Source organism: Rhinopithecus bieti, unplaced genomic scaffold (genome assembly GCF_001698545.2).
Source record: "Rhinopithecus bieti isolate Rb0 unplaced genomic scaffold, ASM169854v2 scaffold_9581, whole genome shotgun sequence".
Lineage (NCBI taxonomy): Eukaryota > Metazoa > Chordata > Mammalia > Primates > Cercopithecidae > Rhinopithecus > Rhinopithecus bieti.
This window is the reverse complement of record NW_016806413.1, coordinates 331796-359418: the sequence shown is the minus strand read 5'-3', so window position 1 is coordinate 359418 and position 27623 is coordinate 331796. Positions and strand designations below refer to the sequence as shown.

At 63.8% G+C, this 27623-nt stretch overlaps 1 protein-coding gene across 1 annotated transcript; it reads right to left on the bottom strand.

The window, feature by feature from the left end:
* Window positions 1–1873: 1873 nt before the first annotated feature.
* Window positions 1874–19069, bottom strand: FGFR3 (fibroblast growth factor receptor 3). Its single transcript, XM_017876231.1, is given in 18 exon segments — window positions 1874–3509; window positions 3512–3586; window positions 3760–3865; window positions 4007–4144; window positions 6158–6228; window positions 6309–6431; window positions 6541–6731; window positions 6815–6925; window positions 7004–7125; window positions 7511–7656; window positions 7939–8129; window positions 9855–10005; window positions 10894–11084; window positions 11167–11290; window positions 11366–11535; window positions 13077–13142; window positions 13364–13633; window positions 18872–19069. Coding segments are annotated over 18 exon segments (2430 nt in total). The 5' UTR covers window positions 18978–19069; the 3' UTR covers window positions 1874–3431.
* Between the last annotated feature and the right edge of the window lie 8554 nt (window positions 19070–27623).

Below are 27623 nucleotides of genomic sequence, written 5' to 3'. Positions count from 1 at the left end.
CTTCTCTGTGGCCCTGGCTACTTGGTTTGTTCACACTGAGGGTCCTCCCTCGGGGCCTCCCTCGACCCTTAGGCCCTTATTGATCAGAGGAAATGATGGACCCACAGATGGGTTGGGAGGTGCTCATTCATGGGGACAGCAACCCCAAGAGCTGTGAACAAACCTGGTGCCCTTGGTGACCCCAGGAGCCACGAGTTGTGTCCTGGAAGCCGGGCCTCCCATGAGACACGTCCCCCTCAGAAAGCCATCAGCAGACGGCAAGGGCGGGGACCCTGCCAGCCTAGAGCATGCCCAACCCCTAGAGGGTGCCCTGATGGTGGAGGTTCAGCTGTGCTGACAGCTGGGGTCGCTCATGGGCTCACCTTCTTATGGGACAGGGAAGGCAGCTGGGGAGCCCCTGGTGGGGCAGCTTTGAGGACTATGCCCTGCCATCTGGGTTCTCTAAGGAAGCGCTCTGAGGAGGAGGAGACTGGCCCACCAGCACCTTCATGGACCACTGTTCTCCCGGTGGCCCAGCCCTTTGGTCCCCAGCACCCATTCAGCGTCCCACTGTGCCCACCAGAGGTCCACCAGGGCTCTGACTGGAGAAGGGCCTTAAGTTGTAGCAGGGACACAGCCAGCGCTAGGTGGCGCCCCCGGCCTGCACTTCGAGCCCCATGCTCTGCTGGCCTTGGTGTGGCTGCTGTCACTGCCTGCCTGTTGGCCCGGTCGCCCCACTACCCTGCAGGCCTCAGCCTGTGACCTTCAGGCCCATGTAGGCCTCCCCATCCTGCCACTGTCACCAGGCGTCCCATAGTCAGGCCTGCCTCCGGGCCCAGCATGGGGTTTCTGGGCAGGTGTGGGCATTAGGGAAAGCCCCTCATGAGGCCTCCACCAGGCCTGCGCCCACATGTGCTTCCCTGAATGGGGTTGAGTTAAACCCTTGCCTGCCCAGGAAACAGGGGCCAGGAACACCCCCTGACCTGAAAGGTGAGTTTGGAGCCAGAGTATAGAGTGAAAGTTCATGCAGCCCATGGCTGGGAAACCCTGCTCTCAAGCCAGCAGAGGGGAGGAGAGACGAGGAGGATGGCAGAAGGGACAAGAGCAGCGGGGAGGACAGCAGAGAAGAAGAAGGATGGCAGAGAGGACAGAGGGAGGTGGGAAGAACAGAGGGGATGGGGGAGGAGAGCAGAGGGAGAACGGCAGAGATGGGGACAGCACAGATGGGGAAAGCAGAGGGGAGGACAAGAGAGGGTGGTGGGGAGTCAGGAGATGGCACTCCTCCTCCAGGAAGCTTTCCCAGACTTGCTCTCACCAGGTTGTCCTCCCACCCTGCTAAGGCTATGAACTTGGGCAAGGGCCCGGTTCCGTCTCTGGGTTCTCAGCAACCCCATCAGCACCTCATCTGCCCAAAGGTGCTGTGTCACTGTGGAGGACCCTGATGGAGCCCAAGGCAGTGGGGGCACTGGTTGCCCGGCCTGGGAGGGCAGAGGCTGACCCAGAGAGTGGCCACCTGTGTAGCCCCCCAGGGCCCCAAGAGGGTTTTGCTTACTTTTGGCTCCATGGGGGGGATGCCCAGAAAGCTCCCCAGTTGACTGGGAAGGCGGATGCCAGGGGTGGGGTGACGAGGGAAGGTCTGCCTCACAGCTAGTGGGACAGGACCCTCCCCACCACCACCACCTCAGGAACCCACGAGCTGGGAGCAGCCAGGGCAGTGCACCCCCAGGCACCCTGCTCCCTCCCACCAGGGCCCTCCCGTAAACTCTCCTTGTCCCTGGGGCTCCCAGACCACCGGGACCTTCGGTGCTGCTGCCAGCATCCACCTGGGACCACCTGGCGGCCAGTGACCCCTCCCTCCCCTATCCCAGAAGAACGGGAGGCAGAAACCTCAGAGCCAGGTTAGGAAACAGGTGTCTTTATTTTTGCAAAGTTCGTCGCTGGGTTCACAAAATCGCACCTGCAGGTTTGGGTGACACCTCTGGCCACCGTGCACTGGGTCCCAAGAAGAAACCACCCTGAGCCATGGCCCTGCAGGCAAGCAAGGGACAGCCGCCCAGACTCAGTGCCCAGTAACAGTACAGAACCAACCAACTGCATTCACAGCTTCCCTCCAAGCTTGGAAAGGTAGCAGTCCAGGCTATAAAACTCTAGAAGCATTGCGTAAGAAGTGTTAAGTCTACAGCAAATACATCTTGTAAAAACTCAATAAATTATATATATAGATATATATAAACTTGTAACATCTAATAACATCTGAACCTGCACGCAGGGCCGGCCCCTCCCTGGAAACCATCTCCCCGCCTGGGACACAGCAATTAGAAGAATTTGTATGAAAATACCAGCTTGCTTTGAAGTCCAAAAAATAAATCTCCTCAAGAAACATCGTATAGAAATCTAATTCCCCTGAAAAAGAAGGACAAAGGAAATAAAATATCCTCACTCAATGGAATCACCTCCAACTATGAACCACCTTTTAGGCTTGGAGGGAATCCTCCAGCGCCGGGGCAGGCTGGACGTACATTCTTGGCTGTCCCTCTATAGGCAGGATAAACCTTCTCGGCTGTTAATAAGTTAAAAATTAAAACTCTCCGCCATGTGGCTGGCTAAATGCTAGAAGTGTTGGGGTGTGGGAACAAGGGTGCCGGGGGCCCATAAATAGCTTTACAAATATACAGGTCCAGTTTTAAAACGAAACTGCGGTGCCAGAAAAGGCCCTGCTCCTCTGCTTGCATGGGTGAGACCCCTGGGGCCTCCCTCCCCGCCCAGGGCCACGCGTGCCTCCTGTGCCCCCAGGGTCGCAGGCCTCCGTTGTACCAGTCTTTTCCTCTTCCATATACTTTATATATATGTATGTATATATACCATATACACAGCATCTATTTATAGAAATGTACACTAGTTTCTGGAATAAACCTTTTGGATAAAAGGTAGAGGCTCCCATCTTCAGGTACCCGTAATTTCAGTCTCTGAGGGGCAGGGTGGGAACTAGGAAAGCCTGGAGGTCGGGGGGCAGTGCCACTAACACCCCCAGGAACAAGGTGCTTGACACGTGGGGCTTCCCTGCAGGCTCAGCTTTGGGTGTGGGAGGGGTTGAGGCCCACTCTGTGATGTCCCGTGGTGCAAAGGCAGAGGCTGGGGCCATGTTGGGCCCAGCTCCCTGCCCCACAGGGGTCCCACCGGGTGGGCCCACTTACATTCTGCACTGGGTCCCCCCAACACCAGTCAGGAGGCCGTTGCACAGCAGCAGGGACCACCTAGAGGCCAAGAGATGCGCACGCACGCACACACACAGATGTGCACACGCGCACACACACACACACAGATGCACACAGACTGAAGCTTTGTGTAGCTGTCTCTCCATCTGCACTGAGTCTCATGCCGGGCAGTGGCCGTGCACCAGCAGCAGGGTGGACTGCTAGGGACCCCTCACATTGTTGGGGACCAGTGGCCCTTCACGTCCGCGAGCCCCCACTGCTGGGTGGGGCCGGGGGCAGCAGGTCGTGGGCAGCGGAGTTCATCTCCTGAGCGCGAAGCTGGAGGCTGGAGCTGGGGTGTCCTGGCCGCCGGGGGAGTACTGCTCGAAGGGCGCTGACAGGTCCAGGTACTCCTGCTGGGGGGAGGCGGGGTGAGCACGGTCCCACAAAGCCCCTTTTCACACAGCCACCGCTGTGCCCAGGCTGTGCCCCAGAGGGCCTGCCCCACACCTCAGCACTCTGGGAGGCAGGATGGCCAGGGGCAGAGGGGGCACGGGGGTGGCGCTAGGCCAGAGCCAGCACTCACGTCGGTGGACGTCACAGTGAGGACACGGTCCAGGTCCTCCACCAGCTGCTTGAAGGTGGGCCTCTGGGAGGGCGCAGCATGCCAGCACTCCCGCATGATCATGTACCTGCGGGCAGGGTGCTCAGGTGTGAGCCCCACCACTTCCCACCTTATTCGGGAACAGCCTGAAGGGCTGCCAGCCCCTGCCCCGCCCAGCCCTGGAGGGCCCCACCCGAGGACCCAGTGGGGGGCCAGGGATGGCGCTCACAGGTCGTGTGTGCAGTTGGCCGGCTTGTCCATTCGGTGGCCCTCCTTCAGTAGCTTGAAGAGCTCCTCCACAGGGATGCCGGGGTATGGAGAGCCCCCCAGCGTGAAGATCTCCCAGAGCAGGACCCCAAAGGACCAGCTGCAGGGGGAGGCGAGGTCAGGCTGTCCTCAGACTCCCAGGACAGACACCTGGGCGGGCACCAGGGGAACGGGCCAGGGCTGCGCTGCTGCCCCAGGGAGGGGTAGAGACCACGCCCAAGAGCCCCAGGGCACAGGTGTGGGGGCTGCCGCTGGGGTCCTGGCTCTGCCCAGTTCCCGCCTCCACCCCTGAAGCCAGGGGTCTGGAGGACACATACACGTCACTCTGGTGGGTGTAGACGCGGTCAAACAGGGCCTCAGGCGCCATCCACTTCACGGGCAGCCGGCCCTGGGAGGGGTGGGAAGGCGGTGTTGGCGCCAGGTGTCCTGCTGGCGTGGCCCCACCCCACCCCAGGGCCGGGCTCACGTTGGTGGTCTTCTTGTAGTAGTCGAGGTTGTGCACGTCGCGGGCCAGCCCGAAGTCTGCGATCTTCATCACGTTGTCCTCGGTCACCAGCACGTTTCGAGCAGCCAGGTCCCGGTGGATGCACTGGGTAAGGGATGGGAGGCAGGGCTGAAGCCTCCCCACCTCTCCCTGCTGCTCCCAGCATCTCAGGGCAGTGCCAGCCTGCTCCACCCGCACCTGCCACCCTGCTCACCTTCTGGGAGGCGAGGTACTCCATGCCTCGGGCCACCTGGTAGGCACAGGACACCAGGTCCTTGAAGGTGAGCTGCTCCTCAGGCGGCTTGCAAGTATCGAAGGAGTAGTCCAGGCCCGGGGCCGCCGCGCCCGCAGAAACTCCCGCAGGTTGCCCTTGGCCGCATACTCCACCAGCACGTACAGGGGCCCTGGGGCACGGGCTCCTGAGAGGGGCTGCCAGACCCAGGAGGGCTGCCCACCTGGCACCACCGCCACTACCACCACACCTACCGCCCTGCGTGCAGGCGCCCAGCAGGTTGATGATGTTCTTGTGTTTCCCAATCATCTTCATCATCTCCATCTCAGACACCAGGTCTGACAGGTCCTTGTCAGTGGCATCATCTGTGCAAGGAGGGAGGGCCTGTGTCAGGCGGCGGCACCCCAGCCCAGCCCTGCACCCCTGGCCGCCCCATCCTCACCTTTCAGCATCTTCACGGCTACGGTGACAGGCTTGGCGGCCCGGTCCTTGTCAATGCCGATAGCCTCCGCCATGACCACCTGGCCGAAGCAGCCCTCCCCAAGGGGCTTACCCAGGGTCAGCCTGGCAGTGGAGGCAGAGGGGCCATGAGCGTGCAAGCTCATCCACTCTCAGCCCACCATGGTCCCCACTCCCGCTTGGCCCAGCCCTTGAGGCCCAGAGACACCACCTCCAGGAAGCTCTCTATGCTCCCCTACAGCCTGCTCATAAGGATGAAGAGTGTCACCTACTGCCTCCCGCCCTTGCTGCCCCTCCAAACACGGCACCTTGAGAGGGGCAGTCCCTGCCATGCACCCCTCCCAGGAGCATCTCCACAGAGCCCCAGCTACACCCAACATCCACCACATCCCTGATGGCCCCTAAACGCAGCCGGGCCCCTGCCTGGTGGCTGTTTCACCCCACCACCGAGCCCCTACAGCCCACGCCAGCCCTCAGCACCACTGACCGGGCCCGAGACAGCTCCCATTTGGGGTCAGCAGGCAGCTCAAGCTCAGAGACATTGGCCAGCGTGGGACCCTCCCCTGAGGACAGCCTTGCGATGCGCACCAGCGGTGTGTTGGAACTCATGGACGCGTTGGACTCCAGGGACACCTGCTTGGGTCAGCAGGGGCAGGTTGGCGCCGTGCGGGCGATGGGGCGTGGAAGTATAGCTGGGGGTCAGTGCTGGGCCGGAAGCGGGGGCATTCTGACTTCCACCAGCATTGAATGAAGATTTTTAGAATGTTTTGTGTCCCAAAGTACCAGGGGAACGGGCCAGGGCTGCGCTGCTGCCCCAGGGAGGGGTAGAGACCACGCCCAAGAGCCCCAGGGCACAGGTGTGGGGGCTGCCGCTGGGGTCCTGGCTCTGCCCAGTTCCCGCCTCCACCCCTGAAGCCAGGGGTCTGGAGGACACATACACGTCACTCTGGTGGGTGTAGACGCGGTCAAACAGGGCCTCAGGCGCCATCCACTTCACGGGCAGCCGGCCCTGGGAGGGGGTGGGAAGGCGGTGTTGGCGCCAGGTGTCCTGCTGGCGTGGCCCCACCCCCACCCCAGGGCCGGGCTCACGTTGGTGGTCTTCTTGTAGTAGTCGAGGTTGTGCACGTCGCGGGCCAGCCCGAAGTCTGCGATCTTCATCACGTTGTCCTCGGTCACCAGCACGTTTCGAGCAGCCAGGTCCCGGTGGATGCACTGGGTAAGGGATGGGAGGCAGGGCTGAAGCCTCCCCACCTCTCCCTGCTGCTCCCAGCATCTCAGGGCAGTGCCAGCCTGCTCCACCCGCACCTGCCACCCTGCTCACCTTCTGGGAGGCGAGGTACTCCATGCCTCGGGCCACCTGGTAGGCACAGGACACCAGGTCCTTGAAGGTGAGCTGCTCCTCAGGCGGCTTGCAAGTATCGAAGGAGTAGTCCAGGCCCGGGGGCCGCCGCGCCCGCAGAAACTCCCGCAGGTTGCCCTTGGCCGCATACTCCACCAGCACGTACAGGGGCCCTGGGGGCACGGGCTCCTGAGAGGGGCTGCCAGACCCAGGAGGGCTGCCCACCTGGCACCACCGCCACTACCACCACACCTACCGCCCTGCGTGCAGGCGCCCAGCAGGTTGATGATGTTCTTGTGTTTCCCAATCATCTTCATCATCTCCATCTCAGACACCAGGTCTGACAGGTCCTTGTCAGTGGCATCATCTGTGCAAGGAGGGAGGGCCTGTGTCAGGCGGCGGCACCCCCAGCCCAGCCCTGCACCCCTGGCCGCCCCATCCTCACCTTTCAGCATCTTCACGGCTACGGTGACAGGCTTGGCGGCCCGGTCCTTGTCAATGCCGATAGCCTCCGCCATGACCACCTGGCCGAAGCAGCCCTCCCCAAGGGGCTTACCCAGGGTCAGCCTGGCAGTGGAGGCAGAGGGGCCATGAGCGTGCAAGCTCATCCACTCTCAGCCCACCATGGTCCCCACTCCCGCTTGGCCCAGCCCTTGAGGCCCAGAGACACCACCTCCAGGAAGCTCTCTATGCTCCCCCTACAGCCTGCTCATAAGGATGAAGAGTGTCACCTACTGCCTCCCGCCCTTGCTGCCCCTCCAAACACGGCACCTTGAGAGGGGCAGTCCCTGCCATGCACCCCTCCCAGGAGCATCTCCACAGAGCCCCAGCTACACCCAACATCCACCACATCCCTGATGGCCCCTAAACGCAGCCGGGCCCCTGCCTGGTGGCTGTTTCACCCCCACCACCGAGCCCCCTACAGCCCACGCCAGCCCTCAGCACCACTGACCGGGCCCGAGACAGCTCCCATTTGGGGTCAGCAGGCAGCTCAAGCTCAGAGACATTGGCCAGCGTGGGACCCTCCCCTGAGGACAGCCTTGCGATGCGCACCAGCGGTGTGTTGGAACTCATGGACGCGTTGGACTCCAGGGACACCTGCTTGGGTCAGCAGGGGCAGGTTGGCGCCGTGCGGGCGATGGGGCGTGGAAGTATAGCTGGGGTCAGTGCTGGGCCGGAAGCGGGGGCATTCTGACTTCCACCAGCATTGAATGAAGATTTTTAGAATGTTTTGTGTCCCAAAGTACCCTGGGTTCTACATGGTGACCAGAGACAGAGGTGAGCCCGCCTGGCTGCAGGGAGGACTCGCACAGCCAAGGACCAGCGTCCGGGAGGCCCGGCGGGCAGGCAGCTCGGAACCTGGTATCTACTTTCTGTTACCTGTCGCTTGAGTGGGAAGCGGGAGATCTTGTGCACGGTGGGGGAGCCCAGGCCTTTCTTGGGGGTGCTGCGCAGGCGGCAGAGCGTCACAGCCGCCACCACCAGGATGAACAGGAAGAAGCCCACCCCGTAGCTGAGGATGCCTGCGTACACACTGCCCGCCTCGTCAGCCTCCACCAGCTCCTCCTCGGCTGCAAAGACACGGACATTGAGGCCTGGCCTGGCCCCCACCCCGGCCCCCATGGATGCCCCTGGTGACTCAGAGCTGCAGGCACCACTGGGAGCGGGAGGGGGCTCAGAACCTCAGCACCCGCCTTGGCTGGAGGGTCTTGCAGTCAGTAACTCGGGTGAGTCTGGAGGACCAGACCCTGGAGAGGAGGAGCCCAGCAGAGCCAGCCAGTCCCACACCGCCACCAGGCGCCCAGGAGACACCAGAGCCGCAGGAGGGGCCTTTGGGGACCCAGACGGGAAGGGGGCTGGAAGGGGCTGATGGGGCCCTCTGGTACCAGTACCGGGCCAGGCCAACTTTGTCCCCACAAGGGGCACAGGGCCAGGTGTGAGGGCTCGAGGAGCGGGGCGGCCATAAGCTACAGGATTCCCGTCCGTCCTGGCGGCTTTGGCATGTCCCGAGCCAGCGTCCCCGAGACAGTGCGGAGCAGCAGCAGCAGAAGCCGGTACCTGGCAGCACCACCAGCCACGCAGAGTGATGAGAAAACCCAATAGAATTGCCCGCCAGGCAGGTGTACTCCCCGGCGTCCTCAAAGGTGACGTTGTGCAAGGACAGAACCTCTAGCTCCTTGTCGGTGGTATTAGCGCCCGCCGTCTACAAAGAGAGAGCAGAGCGATAGGCGAGTGCCAGCACCGCCCTGCGGGCACCGCACAGAGTCCACACGGCAGGATCCAGCCGCTGCAAGGAAAACGCCGCCACCACCAACTCCTCAGCCACCGCCAACTTGGTCACCGCCACGCGGCCGAGGGCCCTCCGCCTGGTGCACCGGTACCGAGCCCGAAGCCAGGCCCCTCCACCGGCGAGTCCTCTGTCCCAGGTGAGCGGCAGGCGGGCAGGCAGCATGCGGGTTAGCGCAGAGCCGGGCGGGTGCAGGTGGAGGATGGACACACGGACACACAGGCTGCGGAAGCGAGCAGGCAGCGGGCGGGGCGGAGAGAGGCGGCAGGGGCGCTCACAGACGGCACGGAGCCGGCCCGGTGGGCACCGGGCACCTCCTGTGCGGGGCGCAGGCGTGCGGGAAGGGTCGGCGCAGACCACAGGGCTCGAAGCGGGCGGTCACCGTGGAGGCTGGAGCTGCCAGCCTTGCCGAGGCGGCCACGAGCGGAGCGCGAGCCGGGGGCGGGAGCGAGCAGGGCTGGGCGTGCGGGGCGTGCAGGGCGCGCGGCCAGGGCCTTGGAGCTGGAGCTCTTGTGCCGGCCNCCACGCGGCCGAGGGCCCTCCGCCTGGTGCACCGGTACCGAGCCCGAAGCCAGGCCCCTCCACCGGCGAGTCCTCTGTCCCAGGTGAGCGGCAGGCGGGCAGGCAGCATGCGGGTTAGCGCAGAGCCGGGCGGGTGCAGGTGGAGGATGGACACACGGACACACAGGCTGCGGAAGCGAGCAGGCAGCGGGCGGGGGCGGAGAGAGGCGGCAGGGGGCGCTCACAGACGGCACGGAGCCGGCCCGGTGGGCACCGGGCACCTCCTGTGCGGGGCGCAGGCGTGCGGGAAGGGTCGGCGCAGACCACAGGGCTCGAAGCGGGCGGTCACCGTGGAGGCTGGAGCTGCCAGCCTTGCCGAGGCGGCCACGAGCGGAGCGCGAGCCGGGGCGGGAGCGAGCAGGGCTGGGCGTGCGGGGCGTGCAGGGCGCGCGGCCAGGGCCTTGGAGCTGGAGCTCTTGTGCCGGCCGGCATGGGACAGAGTCGTTACCTGCTCGGGGCCCGTGAACGCTCAGCCAAAAGGCCTTCTCGGCCACGCCTATGAAATTGGTGGCTCGACAGAGGTACTCGCCCCCGTCCCGCTCCGACACATTGGCCAGGCGGAGGCGCACGTCGGCCTCCACACTCTCACTGATCCAGGACTGCGGGGACAAGAGACCCGGCTCAGGCACGCCCCTGAGGCAGCCCCGCCGGGCACGAGGCAGGATATGGGAGACCCCCAAGGTACAGATGGAGGCTGGGCTGCGTCAGCCCCGCAGGCTGCCCAGAGGAGGCGTGGAGGCACTTCACGGTGGCTGTGGTTCCACAGGATGCACGTCTCTGCCTCCACCCCAACAACCCAGCCTAGACCCTCAGACAGCCCCTGGTCGCTGGCCTGCCCTCGCCGGGGCTCTTGCAGAACCTGGGCTCTGGACAGGACGGGAGGTGGCCTCTCTCTGGGCAGGGTCTGGACTCCACCCTCGCCCTGGGCCTGCTCCCCGCCCCCATCAGACCGTCTTCTCTCTGAACAGATGTTTCTCTTTGGGCTTTGAGTGTCGCAACCATCCCAATTCAGTGGCCCCCACCCGGCAGCCGTGGGAACAAAGCTATGGACTCCGAGAGGCGGGCAGACAGTAAGCTCAGGCCCCAATGCACACAGCTGACGACTGCTCATTGGCCAGGTCGGGGCTCGGCCACTGCCTCTGAGGTCCAGAGGAGGCCTGGAGGGCTTGGCCACTGCCCTCCTGTCCTGGGCCACCACTGCTGCCCCGAGTCACACCCAGCCCCGAGAGGCCCCTGTGGGCAGCTCCATGTCAGGGATTCAGTGGCCGAGGTTGGCCCTCTGCAGACACAGAAACAGGTCCCACTGCAGCTGCCTGTGGCCTGAGGTGTGGAGTGGCTGAGACCTGGCCCCACAAGCACCCCCACAGCTTCTTCCCCTGAAGCTCCAACCCCAGGCCCCAATCCTCACGCAACCCCCAGCCATGGGGCACCCTTGGGGCCAGCCCAGGAGCCCGAGCCGCAGCACCCATGAGCACACGGTGGCCCACCTTGAGCACGGTGACGTAGGGTGTGCCGTCGGGGCCCACCTTGCTGCCATTCACCTCCACGTGCTTGAGCCACTGGATGTGGGGCTGCGCGTCACTGTACACCTTGCAGTGAAACTCCACATCGCTGCCCAGCACCGCCGTCTGGTTGGCCGGCAGCACAAAAAGCAGGATGGGCCGGTGCGGGGAGCGCTCTGTGGGGGCAGATGATGCTCAGGGGCCACCCCCTCCCTCGCCACTGCCGCCCCAGAGCCCACGCCGGCCCGAGGCCCTCACCCAGCACGTCCAGTGTGTATGTCTGCCGGATGCTGCCAAACTTGTTCTCCACCACGCAGGTGTAGTTGCCGCGGTCCGAGGGCACCACACTTTCCATGACCAGGCTCCACTGCTGGTGCCGCAGCTGCAGCGGGGCACAAATGAGTGGAGGCAGCGACCACCGCGCCTGCCAGGCCCAGAGCCACCCTGCTGCGCCCACCTTGATGCCTCCGATGCGGTGCTCGCCGCGGAACTCCTTGCCATTCTTCAGCCAGGAGATGGAGGGAGTGGGGTTACCAGCAGCCGGGCAGCGGAAGCGGACGGTGTTGGCGGCTGGCACGGCCAGCAGCTTCTTGTCCATCCGCTCAGGCCGAGTCCAGTAAGGGGCCCCTGCTGGCCGAGGTGCATGTGAAGGCCATGACCCAAGTGGGAGCAGAGGCCCCTCTGAACAACCTCCTTCCCAAAGCTGCCCCTGCCCACCCCAGTCTCAGTTTCCCCTCCTGTGTAGAAAGAGGGTGGGATGAGGCTCCCAGGAGCCTCCACACCATGTCCCCACCCCGGGGCTTTCTCAGAGCTGGGCCATGTTTCCCCTCCCCTTCCCTCCAAGATGCTCTGCCTGGACCTGTGAAGTCGCAGGGCACAGGGCGTTGTCCAGGGGAGCCCAACCGCCCAGAGAGGTTTGCCAGGGGCCAGGCCCACCAACAGGGAGACTGAGGACCAAGGGGGCAGCCTGATGTAGTGGAAAAGCCAGGACCTGGGAGCAGTTTATCAGGAGAGGAGCCCAGTCGCCTGCAGAGCCAGGAGCCTTGGAGGCAGCTGTGCAGCATGGGCCCACGGGAATCAGAGACCCTACACCACCTTCTGCAGAGGTCCGAGTCTGATGGGCACCCAGGCCCTGCCTCCTCCCATCTCGATGTCCAGGGCTCCCACCACCCCTCCCTCACAGCTCAACTGGTTTTTCTCCTTCCTCAGGGCTGGGACCGCCTTCCTGCCAGGACTCCGGGCAACGCTGAGCTGGCATCCCCCAGGAGGGGAGCAGGCCTCCCCTCAGTGACCTCACTGCCAGCCCCCTCCAGGGACAAACCCATCAGAGGCACTGAGGCCCAGCAAGAAGCAGGCTGGAAAGAGGCACCCTAGGGTGCTGAGCTCCCTCCCAGGCCTCCTGGAAACCCCCAGGGTGAGTTTCCCCAGCTCAGTTTATCTCATGGACTCAGCCTCCCCTCCTCACTTGCTCACCCCACTGGCCCAGGGACCCAGCCCACACACCATCAGTCCGCAAGTCGCAACTACCCCCCACATCTGTGCCACGATGACCCTCCCCTGCACACACTCACCTCAGAGTCCCTCCAAAACCAGAAGTCCCACCTCCCCGCTCTACAACTTGACAAAGTCCACCTGCCAGTGTTCCAGGCCGGGACCCCAGGCATCGACCCCGACAGCTCTCCCACAGCTGCAGCCCACCCACCAGCCACCCTCCTGCCAGCCACCCTGCCTGCCACTGGTTGTGGTAGGTGCCCCCGGCTGGTGCCCTCACCCTGGGTCCATCCACCCCATGGCAGCCACCTGAGCGCCCTGCCCTGCTGCACTCATACCTACAGTGTCTACCTCACCTATAGCCAACACCAGAGCTCCACAGGCCAGCCCTGGCCTCCTCCTACTCCTAGAACCCCCAGAGCCCTGTGCCTCAGTCTCCCCATCAGCAACACGGGTGTCCCCGTGCACCACAACCCTGCCACCAGGGAGCCAGCGTCGGGCATCTAGAGCCATGTCAGTGGCTCAGCCCCTCCTGCATCCTGAGGGGAACGGACCTTCAGGGTGACCCCAGGGAGGTTGTTCCGGGGCCTTAGGCCCTTAGCTACCTGTGGAGGACAGGGCTTGGCAGTGGCAGCAGGCCCTACCCCGGCCGGCCTGACCCTGGACCCTGCTCCCACCTGTGTCCACACCTGTGTCCTCAGCCTCGTCCTCTCCGTCTTCGTCATCTCCCGAGGATGGAGCGTCTGCAAGGCAGAGACGGCCATGTCCAATGCCCAAACTGCCCAGGAGGCCCCCAGGTGCCCCTCCAGGTGAGGAAGGGTCCCCCATTTGGGCAGCACTTCTTGGGGGTCCCCTCCTCTCCACCAATGACCAGAGAGACCCCCAGTCGCTCCGGACCCACGCAGGGACTCAGGGAGCCCGGCATTCGGCTCCTTTCTGTAGCTGGCGTGGCCCCAGAGCTCACCTGTCACCCGCACACTGAAGTGGCAAAGTACGCGCTGTGTGAGTCGCTGCCGGCAGCTGTAGGCCCCAGAGTCCTCGTGGGAGGCATTCAGCACCTGCAGCAGCTGGGGCCCCACCAGGACACGCTCCGAGGGCACCAGCCCTGCGCCATCCTTGACCCAGACAGTGGGCCCCATGGGACCACCCCCGGGCGGGAGACAGCTCAGCTCCACAGTGTCCCCGCTGCCGAAGACCAACTGCTCCTGCTGGCTGGGCTCTGGGCCGGGGACTTCTGTGGGCAAGATGGGTGACCATGAGGCAGGCACCCCCAAACCCAGCACTGTTTACAGACACAGCAGTGGAGGCCTCAGCCGCCCTGAGTGAGGAAGGCTCTGACCCAGATCCAGGGTCCCACCAGACCAGGGGCTGGAAACCGTGCCCCGAAAGGGCCAGAGGTCTCTATCTTCAGCTTTGCCAACCAGTCTCTGTCCCAAGGACTCTGGTCTGCCTTGGTGTGACAGCTGCCTTCCCCACACAATCTGCAGCCAACCCCACAGCGGTGCCCCCACAATGCTTCATTTACGGACGCGGAGAATTCAAATCTCAAAGTGTCACAAAGTGTGACTCTTCGTTCTTCTGATTTGTTCAACTGCTTGAAAACATAAAATCCATGCTTGTCTCACAGGTGGCACCACAATGGGCAGGTACTGGGGGCAAAGGGGACAGGCTGCCCTTTGCTGGCCTTCGGCTGAAATAGAGCTCAGAGGATACTGAGCTCAACAGAGGTACCAAGACAGGGTTGGTCAGCCAGCCTCCTCGTGGCGCAGATTCACCCCAGGAGGAGTCCGTCCCTCTCAGCAGCCCCCGCACCCCATATGGGCCTGAAGAGCAGTTCAGATGGACAGCCAGGGAACAGAACAGGCGAGGAGGAGGAGGTGCAGGGTCACGTGGCCATATGGACGGATCTGGGGGCCAATGCGCGGGTTCACCGGGCAGAGCACAGGCCGGAGCAGCGCAAGGGGGCCGGGGCGGGGTGGGGCTCCCTGGGGCGGACAAGGTCCTGTATCCTGCAGTTCCTATGGAAGCTCCACACAGCAGTCATGACAGAAAACACACCAAGAAGAGCAAACTACGAACACGTCGCTGGGTCTGGCCAGGGGGGTGTCACAGGCCGGGGACTGGGGAGGCCCAGGCGGGTCCTCAAGGGGGCCTGGTGGTGGGGTCCTGCTGCCTGCAGGGGGACTGGGGCCCCTCACAGATGAGGACCAGGCTGGGGGCAGGAAGCTGTGAGAGCCACAGAGCAGGTCAGCAGCCCTGGTCCCTCCCTGGGGGCTGAGAAGCTGGGGTTGGGGCTCACCCACAGGGGCAGACGTGCAGGTGGCCCCTGGGTCCCTCCCCAGCAGCTGCCCAGCTCCCCGGGGCCACCAAAGCCTGTGACCCAAGGACACAGCATGGGCAGGGCTGGGGGGACCATCACCCCTAGGCTTCCCTGCCAGGGCCAGACAATGCGTGCAGGCGGGAGGCCTGGGCTTGGGGCCGGGACGGGGGTGGGTGGTCCCCCAGGCAGCCTCCTTCTTCAGACCCAGCTGGACGGGTTGCGCCATCACTTGTCATTCTGCAGACGCGTGGCCTAGATTCGGGGACCCAGCTGCCCACTCTGGCCACACCAGTCCCTGACTGCCTGGCCAGGCTCTATTCTCCCCAACCCACCTAATCCAGCCACACGCGCCCAGTGCCTAGCGTGACCCTGCCAGCCAGAAGGGCCCACACTCATCCCCTGAAGCATCGCGGGAGCCCTCACCCCACAGGGACCCACAGCTCAAGGACTGCCCCTGCGGGGACCCTGCAACCAGGGGGGCTCCCGGCCTGACCTCCAGCCCTCCAGTTCTGGCCAGTGTCTTGTGGGGACCACCCAGAGCTGGGAGCTCCTCGAGGCCCCCCAGAAGGCCGAGAACAGGCTGGTCATGGCAGCCTCAGCTGCAGGCCCTGGCCCAAGGGCAACAGCCGGTTGGTTCCGGTTTGGTCTGAGTGGAGACAACAGGTCAAGCCATCCACACAAGTATTCGCTTCAGCCTGGTCCAGCGCGGGGGAACGGGGGACAGCGCAGCCCCAGGCCAGCCACACCGGTGGCCATCTGCCCGTGTGTGGTGGGGAGGGTGGAGCCCTGACTGCCCCCCCACTGCCTGCCTACTAGGTGCCAACAGAGGCCAGGGCACCCCAGCAGGGGCTGGGTGGGGAACACCAGGTGAAGGACGCTGTGACACAAGGCATGAGTGGCCACTATGAGCTCAAGGTCTGACCCCCCCCGGGGAGTCAGCAGGTGGGTGGAACCCCCATACCCCACCCAGCTGCCAGGCATGGGAGAGCTTTACCCCCCAGTGGCCCCAGGAAGGATTCTTTCTTTCTTGATCAACAAAAGGGAGGCCCCACTGACACCACACAGACACTGGTGCCCAAACACATCGTAGACAAAACTCCTGCTGTACCCAAGGCGGGGTAGCCCACCCTTCTATGGATCCCACAACACGTGCTCCTGCAGGCCCCCAACCCCACACAGTGCCAACCTCTACTTGGGCTCCACATGCCAACAACAGCCCTCTGCTGTGTGCCAGAGGGGCTGTGCTGGACTTGGGGGACGTTTCCTAGTCCCAGAGACTTTGCCACTCACTGGTCATGTACCTGTTTCCCCAATGTGGCACAATGTAAAAATCCCACCCCACAGGCCCAGGAGCTCAGGGAAGGCACCACACCCTGTTAAGTGGCTGGAGAAATGAGAGTGGGGGTGAGAGGCGCTCCCTGCCCTGGTTCTCTTGCCCCAGGACTGACATCCATTAGGCCAGGGTGCTGGGGACAGCCAAACTCTGGCCTGGGGAACCTTTCTCCAGGTTCTGGGTCTCTGCAGTGGAGGCCCAGTGCATGTGAAGGAGCATGGGTGAGAGAGTGGGGGAGGCTTGCTCCATCATAAGCCCCTTGGGTTGACCCCAGAGAACAAGGAGCAAATTCAGACTCACTTCCAGAGCTGGCTGCCCCAGGGGTTTATTTGGGTTTTGGGGTGAGAAGAGGGCTTAGGGTCAGGGAACAACACGTTTTGATTTTGGATGCACGAAGTTCTCTGCAGCTCTCTGGGGGACAGGGGGTATTGCCAGGCAGGGGCCATAAAACAGCCTAAGAGGAGGAGGCCTCCAAAAGTCCACCCTCCCTGTCTCCCCACCTGGAGACATTCCTCTTCAGTTTCACAATAAAGTCAGCAAAAAAGGGATCTGGGGGCTGGGCAGGCTAAAGAGGGCTTGCCAGGGTTATCCGGCCTAATCCTTCAAACAGCCTGCCATTATCGGTTCTCTTGGACAGGTGAGGAAACTGAGGTTCGAAGAGGGTACCCGAGCCTGGACTGGCAGCCTGGAGGTCCAGGCCAACCCCCCACCCCACCAAAGGTGGCTCCACTCCCAGCTCATTCACTCCTCAATCACTCAGGTGAGGGCTGCCTGCCTCCCTAGATGGGGTGACTTTGGACCCCCCTCCTCCAGGAGACCCCCAAGCCCCTGGGCTCCCACCCAAGCTCAGCTGTAGTAAGGGGTGCCCCATTCCCAGTTCCAGCTCCAAGTGAGACCTGAGAGCTGGGGGGCTGGGTGGTGAGGAAGAAGGGATTCCTAGGTTCACACAAGGACCTGGAGGCCAGGCTCAGCCCAGGTTAATGAACCACCCAGGGGCCCACGCGGCTCAAAGTCCAGCCCGGCAGAGGAGGGTGGGGGAGGTTGCAGCCAGCACCTTCGGGAAAGACCCTGCACCCCCGAGACCCCTGCTGGGTGGGGTGGGGCTGTGGGAGAGCTGACCTTGTCTTCCTCCCTGCACCCTGGGGGGTCCCCCTAGGTTCCAACCAGGAACACGGCCCCGGGGAGATGGGGGCTGTCCTGGCAGGGCCTGGGGTGGCCAGGGCAGTCCAGGGCCAAAACCTTCCCCACCGCCCTTGACCACTGCCAGCCAAGGCTCCATAATTTATGTTCCCGGGCAAGCGCCAGCCTAGACCTCAGTACATTTCACGAGGTCTTTGTATTTTTACTGCCCGGCCCATCTTGTTAAGGAACCGGATTAAGTTTATTGACCGATCAACTCACTACCTGTTTCACCAGCTCCAGTGCGGGTGGGGTTGCCGCCCCAAGGCGGGGGGCGGGGCGTTCCAGGAGCGAGTGGGGGAGGCCCCGCGCGCCCGCAGGGGGTCCGGGAGAGGCTCCGCAGCCTGGCCGCCGCCCCTCCCCGGGGCTGGCTGACATTCCCGGGCCGTAGGGAGTAATATCTTTATCTGAATGAGAATACGAAAGCCAAGCTCCCCCCGCGGCCGCCCCTCCCGCACCCCTGGAAGCGGGGCCGCCCGAGCAGGCGCTAAAAGCGCGCGCTGACCTCCCGACGGCCTCTGTCACGCCGCTGAATGACACGCACATTCAAGCGCCGGGCCACTTTCATTCATAAAAAAAATGACATTGTTCCGGGAGGGCTGCAGCCGCCGCCGAAGAAAGGGGCGCGGGGGCGCGGGGGCGCGGGCGGGGCGGCCGTCCATCTGCCTCGGCCCTCCGGCGCCCTCCCGCCCGCCGCGCCCGCAGCGCTCACCACCTCCCCGCGAGCCGCCGCGCCGCCTATCAATGCGCGGTCTGTGGCCGCCCCGAGGTACCAAAAGGAGCGGCTGTTCGGCCTTGGGCCCGGGTGGGGCGCGAAGTCACCGGCCAAGGCCTCCTCCGCGCTGGACCGCCGGGCTGGCTGTTGCGGCCCCTTCGCCCGCCGAGCCGGCAGCGTGTACGGGCGGCGGCACCGGAGCCTCGGCCTGACCCGCGAGGGAACCGCGGCGCGCCGTCAGGGCGGGCCGGGCGCCCCTTCCCCTCACCTCCCTTCAGACCCTCGGACGTCCGCAGGACGGGACCGCCACCCGGTCTAGGCCCGCGACGCTGGGACACGCGCTCCTCGCTGCCTGGACTCGGCGCGCACCCACGGGGAAGCGCCCTCAGCCCAGGCACTGGCAGGGTCGGCAACGGGGGGCTGGAGGCTGCAGCCTCCGTCCGGCGGCAGGGGCCGGGCTTCGCTGACGCCGCACCACCCCACCCTCAGAAGTGCCGGCCTCTCCCCTTGGCCGAAGCTGGGCCCCACAAAACTGGGCCCGGGGGAGGGGGAGCCAACCCAATGGGAACTTTCGTCATCGCGCAGAGCCCGAAGAAACAGCGGAATCGTGGAAATGGGAAACCCGCGGCCCTCCGGACAGGTCAGGGCTGGGGAACCGCAGAGGACGGGGCTGCGGAGCCAACCCCCGGCCTGGCTCCCCGTGGCGGCCTCGAATTTGTGGGGTAGCTGCGGGCTCCAGGCGCCCACAAGTCGCCCGCGCTACCGCTGGCCGCGCTCTCCGGAAGAAGGAGGGGCAGCGGAATCTGGGCGATGGACCCCGGGGCGTCACTCACACCACGGAGCCCCTCCGACCTGAGGGCCGGTTCCCGTCCCCAAGGCTCTTCCCGCACGGCCGGGCCCTCCCGTCCCAGTGGGTCCCTTCTACCTGCCACTCGCCCCACGACGCGCTGCTCGTCCCCAAGACTCCGAGGAGGCCGCCGGCCACGATGGCCACTGCCACGGCAGAGAGCTGAGGCGCAGGCAGGGCCCATGGCGGGGGCGGGGGCCGCGGGGTCCTCAGGCAGCGCACGCGGGCATGCTGCCCACGGCCCGGCGCGGGCACCGGCGGGAGGCGGGCGCCGCTGGGAGACTGCGGGAGGAGGGGGCAGCTCGTTAGCGGCCGCGGTAGGGACGAAAAGCGGCGGTGGCCGGCTCCTGCGCCCCGACCCTCCACCCCAGCCGCCCCGCCCGCCGCCGCCGCCGCCGCCCAGAGCTCCCGGGCGCCTGGCGCCGGCCGCCTCCTCCCGCCCGCGGGTTCCTCCGTTCCTTCTCCCCTTCCCTCCCTGGCTGCTGCAGAGCCTCCCAGGCGGCGGGCGGCGGCGGCGGGCGGCAAACTTTCCGGAGCGGGAAGCCCGCGCCCCGGCCCCGGGTCCGCCAGCAGGACTGCTGTGGTTCCGCGACTGCCGCGCCCCGGCCCCTCCGCGAGACTGTTGGACTCCCTCCGCGCGCCTGCCGGACCAAGCACCGACCTGGCGGGCGCCGGGGTCCGGCTCGCTAGGCGCGGCTCCCACTCCGGCTCGCTGTCCGCAGGCCCAGCTCCCGCCCCGTCCCTCCGGCTATGTGGAACCAGGCGAGGCCGCCGGTGTCGCGTTGCGGACCGCAGAGCCAGGACCGCGCGGCGCCAGCTGCTCGCGACGCCGCCGCCGCCACCGCGACACTGAGCCTGGGCTGCCCCGCGCGGCCGCAGCCAGTGGGACGTCCCGCCCCGCCCCGGCCCGCCCCGCTCCCGGCCCGCCCCGCCCGACTCGCCGGGCGCAAGGCACGCCCTCTCGGGGCGGAGGCGGGGATCCAGGGGGCGTGCCGGGCGGGGCGCCCGCTGGTCTCGAGGCGCGTGGGAGCCGGGGCAGGCGGGCGAGGCCCCCAATCGCACCGCGGGGCGGCCCGGGGGGCGGCGGGTACGGGGCGCACCGAGGGCGAGCGCAGGCCTCCGTTTGCACAGCGCGCAGCTCGGGTCCCCTGGGGCTGTGCTCAGGAGCTCAGAGGGGAGGTCTCGGCGGGGGTCGGGATGTCAGGAGGCTTCGCCAAGATGCCGCGGAGCTGAACCCTGTGGTGTGAACGGGAATTCCTCAGGTGGAGGAGGGCAGGACGGCATTCCAGGCCGAGCCTCCGGTGTACGCCGCAGGCCTGGGGCAGCCCGGAGCGGCCTGCGTACCTGACTGGCGAGCAGCAGAGGCTGCGTTGACTAACCTGGGGCCGAGCCGCAGGCACCTAAGCCGCCTGAGTTCCCGGCCCCGAGAGATCCCTACCCCTGCCCCCCAGGAGGACACAGGCCTGGGACTGGCTGCCTGCCCGGCCTAGAATGAAGGGCAGGGGCTGGAGACCCCTGGCTTGGGGAGCACAGCCCGGCTCTGAGGGAGGATGACGAAGAGCTGGTGGCAGAGCCTGAGCCGGCCCGAGGTTCTAGGCTCCAAGGGGCGGGCTCAGGGTCCAACTGAGGAGGGTTGGGACTGGTGAGGTGGGTTCCCAGGAGGGGAAGGTACTGCCCTGCGGAGGACGCTGCGGGTGTCTGGGTCCCCTTACCCCACATGACTGTTAGCTTCTGTGTCCACCCTCACAAGGAAAAGGCCAACTGCTCCCATCTTCAGGCAAAGCCCAAGGAGGTCTGGGGCCCATGGGAGCCAGTGAGCTGGGGGGAGGGCCGGCCGGGTCTGCTGCCCGCCTGGCTTGTGGCTTCCAGGACTAGATGTAGTCATCAGGAAAATGGGCGCTAAAAGTCCCTCAGTGACTGGCTGCTTGCTGACCCTACCCAGCCCATGCACAGCCCCACCCTGCAGCTCCCAGAGGCCAGGGTGTCCCTGGACTGACCTCAGGGCCTTGGAAGGGCTCTGCTCCCAGGGAGCCCTCATGCCCGCCTCTTTGTGCCCACTTGGTGGCTCAGCACTTGTCCTCGGCCACCTTTGTTTCCTGTTCTGGCCAAGTCCATGTCCCCAGACCATCTTGGGTCCCAGCCTTACTAACCTCCAAGTGCACTGTCCAGCCCCCTCCAAAGCACAGCCCCAGGCCACTGCCAGTCAGGCCGCCTCCCAGGACACCGCTCCCCAGGGCACAGCAGCACATTGGCCCTGCTCTTTTTTTTTTTTTTTTTTTTTGAGAGGAAGTCTCGCTCTGTCATCTGCACTGGAGTGCAGTGGCACAATCTCAGCTCAATCTCCGCCCCCTGATTGAAGTGATTCTCTTGTCTCAGCCTTCCGAGTAGCTAGGATTACAGGTGTGCACCACCACACTCGGCTAATTTTTGTATTATTAGTAGAGACGGGGCTTCGCCATGTTGGCCAGGCTGGTCTTGAACTCCTGACCTCAACTGATCCACCTGCCTTGGCCTCCCAAAGTGCTGGGATTGCAGGTGTGAGCCACTAGGCCGAGCCTTAGCTCTCTTAACCAGCTAAGTCATCAGGTTCTGAAAGCACCAGGATGCATGTGGCCCTCTCCTGACAGTCTTGCCCCTCCCCCTGGGGGACTGAATGGGACTGTGGGAAGGAGCTCATGCATGGGGCAGGTCTCCCTCAGGGAACAGCTGCTGAGCAGGGCCCCTTCTGTAGGTAGAAGGGCTCAGTGGAGCTGTCGGCTCCTTTCCCACTACCACCAAGAAGGACTGGCTCCCTCTGCACCCACGGCCCCTGGTCTCTGGGAGGGGAGCATCCATGCATCTGTGGACACATAGCTTTCTGCTTTCTTCCCCACCAGGATCCTCTCCTTGGCAGAAATGCCCAGTAGGGGTCTGTTGCCCATGTGTCCCTACCCCAGTCCCTCTCCCATTTGTCCCTGAAAGCCTGATCCTGCAGACCCTATCTCTCAGGGTCCCTTACTCTCCAGTTTCTGGGTGGGTTTGGCCAGTGGGCAGTGCTGGCAGGAGGAGGGACTGGGGACTGAGCACTTTGACGATCCACTCCCTCCCTTCATCCCCGCAGCCCTGGCCCTGGCCGACCGCCTCTCCCTCCAGTTGCAGCCTGGGACTCCCTTGTTCAGTAGCATCCTGTGTTTCTAGGTTGCCCTCACAAATTACTGCACACTAGTTGACTTAAATTTACTTTCTCACAGTCTGGAAGACCAGATGTCTGGAATCAAGGTGTAGGCAGGGCTGCACTGCCTCCGAAGGCTCCAGGGAGGACCTTCCTGCCTTTTGCAGCTCCTGGGGGCTCCAAGTGTCCCTTGGCTCATGGCCGCATTGCTCCAGCCTCTGCTTCCCACTCTGACATCATCTCTTCCATCTCTTATAGGGATACTTGTCGTAGGATGTAGGGCCTGCTTGGATAATCCAAGATGATCCCCCCATCTCAAGATTCTCACTTTAATTACACTTGCAAAGATCGTTTTCCAAATACGGTCAGGTTCACAGGCTGCAGGGGTGAGGACATGACCATGTCTTTTGGGGACTGCCGTTCTGCCCACTATGCACTGTGTGGGCGCCCTCCGCATTCTGAATGGCTTCTCCAGTGGCACTGTCTGGGAGCAGTTAGGTCAAAGGGCAGGAGCATTTCCGTGACTCTGCTAATTTTGCCAAATTGCTTTCACAGGGTCCTAGTGCCACCATGGCCACCAGCAAGGAGTTGCTGCCCACTCTGCCCCAGGGCTGCCAGGGCCAAGGGAGGTCTTGCCTGAAAGCTCAGTTTAGTATTGTCTGAATAATTGCATTATGCAAATGAGTTGCTTCCAAGCCCACAGGTGCAGGTGGCATTCTCCCGACACTGAGGTGAGGCCAGGCCGGCTGCTTGACTCCTGAATTTCGGTGACTCTCTGCACATTAGCCGTCAGTAGCCACGATTTCATCACAGCGCCCTTGCCCAAGCATTTCCACAGACCCTTTGCAATATTATCCAGCTTCATCCTTCTGGCACCTGATGAGGTAGGCCCTTCTGGGGCCCTTGGGGCAGGGAGGGCAGGCGAGGATTGGGGGAGCCTGCTGAGGGTCGCATGTGCAGGAGGCTCCAAGCAGGTGCTGGCCGGACAGGAACTTCCCATCTGCTGAACTCCAGTTTACACTTCCCTACCCACTCCCCCTGCACCCCCCCCCGCACCTCCTGAGGCCCACACCCAGGGGTTCCCCCCTGAAGGTGAGCGTGGGAGGCAAGGGCCAAGGCAAGTGGCACGCGGGGCTGACAGCCTGGCCCAGCCCAGCCCCGGTGGTGACTCAGAGCTGGGCGGCCTGGCTTGCTGGGTCCTGTGTGGGTGAGTGGTAGAGGGTGCCTGGGAAGGAGGCCCATCCTGGGTGCAGGGCCTCAGCAGCTTGCCCATGGTCCTGCTCACACCTACCTCTCCTATGCTCGGAAAATGGCAGAGGCGCCTTCGGCCGAGGGGACGTTCCTAGCACAGACTCAGATCCGCACCACCTGCTCTCCACAGTGCTCGGGCCAGGCAGCTGCTGCTGTTCCCGACAAGGAGGCAGCAGGGAGGCCAAGGCTTGGAGACCTGGAACCCAGGACAGGGGAGCTGCCTGGGACTCCCTTGTTCAGTAGCATCCTGCGTTTCTAGGTTGCCCTCACAAATTACTGCACACTAGTTGACTTAAATTTACTTTCTCACAGTCTGGAAGACCAGATGTCTGGAATCAAGGTGTGGGCAGGCTGCACTGGAGCCTTCGGACCTTCCTGCCTTTTGCAGCTCCTGGGGGCTCCCCTCGGTGATCAGAGCCTGGCCTAGGGCGGCTGCGGGGAGCCTCCCTCGGCCTTGCCATGAGGCTGAGTGGAAGGACAGGGGACACGGAGGTCCCGAGGTGGTATCAAGTCCCTTCTGCCCATGGGACCCCCTGGGAGCCATGCGATCTCCCCTGGGAGCTCCCCATCTCCTACCACCTTTCCCAGGAACCACTAGCGCCCTTCCACACTGGCAGGGCACAGGGTTGGGTGCCAGGGATCAGGGCAGACCACCATGGGATGGAGGAAAAGGGGCCCCTGGGTAGCCCTGCTGAACTGGGCTGGCTGTTAGTGGGGCCATAGCTGTTATAATTTATACGTAGTTTCTGCCTTGTATTTTATTTTTGAGACAGGGTCTTACTGTGCTATACAGGCTGGTCTTGAACTCTGGGCTCAAGCAATCTTCCTGCCTCAGCCTCCCAAGTACAGGCATGTGCCACCATACCGGACTTTGCCTTTTAAATTTATTCTCAGAGAATTTGAAGAGTATTGCGTTAAAAACACAAACTTTGATTTGCTTGTTATGACAGAAATGAAATTTTAAAGAACATGAAGAAGAAGAAAAGAAAATTCCCAAATCCCTAAGCCAACGCAGCTAGCAAGATCCTTAATTTTAGCTCTGAGCTTCCTGGCAGGCTGAGGAAAAAGGGTAACACCATGAATCATGAGCTGCTGGGAACCTATCGACTTGGATATGCCGGGACAGTCCCAGTTCAAACATTCTGGCCTTTTTGCCGTTTGGTTCACTCAGACCACTAGACCTCAAGTTCTGACTTTGGTTTGGAAAATGTGGCTGCTCCCAGATGAGCAAAGAAAGGAAACCGGAGCTGTCTGCAGACACGAGAGAGGTATAGGGATGGGGGCGGGGGTGAACACTCAGGCTCCCCCTGGGCTCCTGCCCCAGCCTGGGATTGGTGAGGGGGGGCCAGTTCCCTGCCTGGAGTCTGGCACAGGAGGGCTGCTCAAACCGTGTAGAAGCAGCAGGAGGCGGTGGTGGGGTCCCCCGCAGGGGTGGGTGGGGCGGGCAGCGGAGGGCTGGCCAGGGAGGGGTTAAGGCTGGGCCGCTCCCAGGATGGCGGGGCCAGGCCGGTAGCCGCTGAGCAGCTCAGAGTCTATTTTCCTGAGCACTTGGCATCGGCCTGAAACCTCAAGTGTATTTTCTCTAAGTTTTATTTTTTCTTTGACCCCAAACTCTGGTAAATTTAAGGGAAATTTAATTATGGTGTTTTGGGTCCATTTACACTTAAACCTTCTCAGCATTTTTTCCAAGACCCTTTTGGAGTTCAGCACGCCTTGGGAGCCTTCTAAATGAGCGTTTTTATTATTATTATTTTTTGAAAAGGCTTCACTCCCCACTTCTGCCCCCCCAGCACCAGCCTTCCTGCCAAGAATAAACAAGCCCCAACTCCACAGGCTCCGGCTGAATTAGGAATCCAGGCCTCGGGGCCGCTGGTCCAACCCCACGTCACACCCTCCTCCCTCCGCAGCCTCCGCCCTCCTCAGGATGCCCCTTCCTCTCAGCCCTGCCCGCCACTCTGGTTGTCACCTGGCCAGCCTCGGCCAGAGTCCCTTCTCAGGGCCTCACCTGGCCACCCTCTGCTCGCCCGTCCCCAAGCCATGGACAACCTCAGTAGTGCTTCCGGCCAGGGCCCAAGAGTCCAGAGTGGCCAGCTGGGCCCAGCAGGCAGCTACCCATGAGAGGCTGGAGATCCCGTTCAGCCCAGCCGGGGCGTGGGGATGGCCCCACCCCCACAAATGGCTTGACTTGGGGCAAGCCCACACTCTGTGTAGCTGAGAACTGGTGGATGGCAAGGTGCGGAGTGCTGGTGGCTCCTGACAGAAACTTCATACCAGCCGCATCACCAACCCCCACTTGACAGGTGGGAAAACTGAGGCACAGAGCCACAGGCAGCAGGAGGCGCTCAGTGGCCTGATGCGACAGCCCTGCTCCAGGGAGGTTTCAGCTGAGCTTGGGAAGCGTGGGGTGTTCACCACAGTATTTAGGGAGACTGAGAGTGGGCCAGAGCCCCTGCCCCAGACCAGGTGCCCAGCAGCATGAGGGACGGCAGCCCTGCCCCACCCCGCCCCACCCCTAGCCACTGCAGGATGCCGCCCCGGCAAGGGCTGACTAGAGGAGGCAGCTGTTTGGCTCTGGCTCCCTAGGCGGCCTCCTCAGGAGCCCTGCCTCCAGGTGCAGTCTCCAGCCAGGCCCCCACCCGGCACGTTCAGCAGGGGCACAGGGCACTGGCGTTCAGCCCCGGAACCTGGCAGATGATGGCAGAGGCTGCAGCCGGAGGCCCTTGGCCTGGGAGTGGGGCTGCACGTGCAAAGCCTGATGTCTGAGGCGGGTCCTGGTGGGCCCGGAGTACCTCGCCCAGTTCCAAGGTCTTGGGTAAGAGGCACCTGCTGGGGGCCTCAGTCTCCCAAGCTATGAGGGGCTCTATTCACGCCTGCTTAGAGGGCAGTGGGGAGAGCAGGGGCAACATCTGCAAGTGTCCAGGAGGAGATGGCCCGGGCACCTGGGCATGCCAGGGAAGGGGTGTGGCTCTGGGGACTCCAGCTCTGGGGGAATCTGGGAGAGAAGGCCTAGGCCAGGCCCTGATGATCACGGACCCCGGGCCACCCTCCCCAGCCCTCTCCAGCCCCCAGGAAGTGGGGTGTGGCTGGTCCCTGGAGACCTCCCCTAGCCCAGCTGTTGGCCTTTCTGTCAACAGCACAAGTTGCCTCTTGCCAAGGAGAGGGCCTGGCTGGCAGGTTGGGCCCTTGCTGTGGTGTATGTGGGGCCTTGTCTGCCTGGATCCAGCAGGGCAGTCAGGGTGAGGGCTGAAACCAGGGCCCCTGCAAGAAGGCTGCTCTGGCCCCAGCCTCCCAGAGGCGCGGAGCTTCTGCGGGTCCCCCAGCCCTTGTGCTTCCTGCCACCTGCTCCCATGGAAGCCCTCCTGCCACTCCAGCTCAGCCGCAGGCACTGGGGAGGGGTGTCTGTTGAAGCCACAGGGCTGCTCCATTTTACAGTTGGGGTATATCCTAGCAGCCGTTGACCAAAGATGTGCTCAGGCACTGGGTAGAGTGTCCCCCAGTGCTTCCGCTCAGCAGGAAGATGCGGGCCGTGGGTGCCTTAGGAGGCCGGCAGGGCTGGGATATCAGCACCCTCGACACCTCATCCCTGCGCAGCTCCCAGCCACACTCGGACCCTCCCTGACCACCTGTGGCCAGCCCCATGCTCTGGGCTCCTCCATCTATGGGCCTGCCCTTCCAAGGACCCAGCCCCAAGGCTGACCGGGGCCCTGATGGACAAGACACCCCTTTCTGCCCCGAGCCTGGGGCCACCTCTGCCTCCAGCTCTTGGAGGCCCCAGGGCTGGGCAGGACAGTGGGAGCAAGGTCTGCAGCCCCTAATAGAGACATCTTCGCCTCCTGAGGCCTCCCTCCCCTGCCACGCCTGCCTGCCTCCCCCAGCCCCGGTCTGCTGACAGCTTCATTGTCCACCGACCTGGGCAGGGGAGGGACTGAGGGCATGGGGGTGCTGACCGGCGCCAGACAGAGGCAGGCGCCCCGGAGAAGGTGCCTAGGCAGTGCGCACCCACCCCACATATAACTGGTGCCCACACCTATGCCACACCGGTGCCTACACCTGTGCCACACCATAGCCCTGGTCAGACAGGCTGCCCAAAGGGTCTCAAACCTGCTGAGCTCCAGCTGAGGAGTGGCGGCCTCCGGGGCCTCCCAGGGACACAGTGAAGGGGATGGGAACTGGCGGGCAGGGGAGGTGCCCCTGCCCAACCAGAGGGGACAGAGAGCTGGACACAGAGGCTGGGGCTGGGGAGGCTTTGAGGGCAGGGTGAGGACCAGCAGGTCCTGGGGTGGGGGCACATGGAGTGCCTGCCAGGCCTGGGCTCACACTGCACCCACCCAGCTTGCAGCTGAGCAAGGACCAGTCACTGTCAGGGCCAGGGTCCACCCAGGGCTGGAGGGGCAGGGCAGCGCACACTAGGGAGGGAGGGTTGACCAG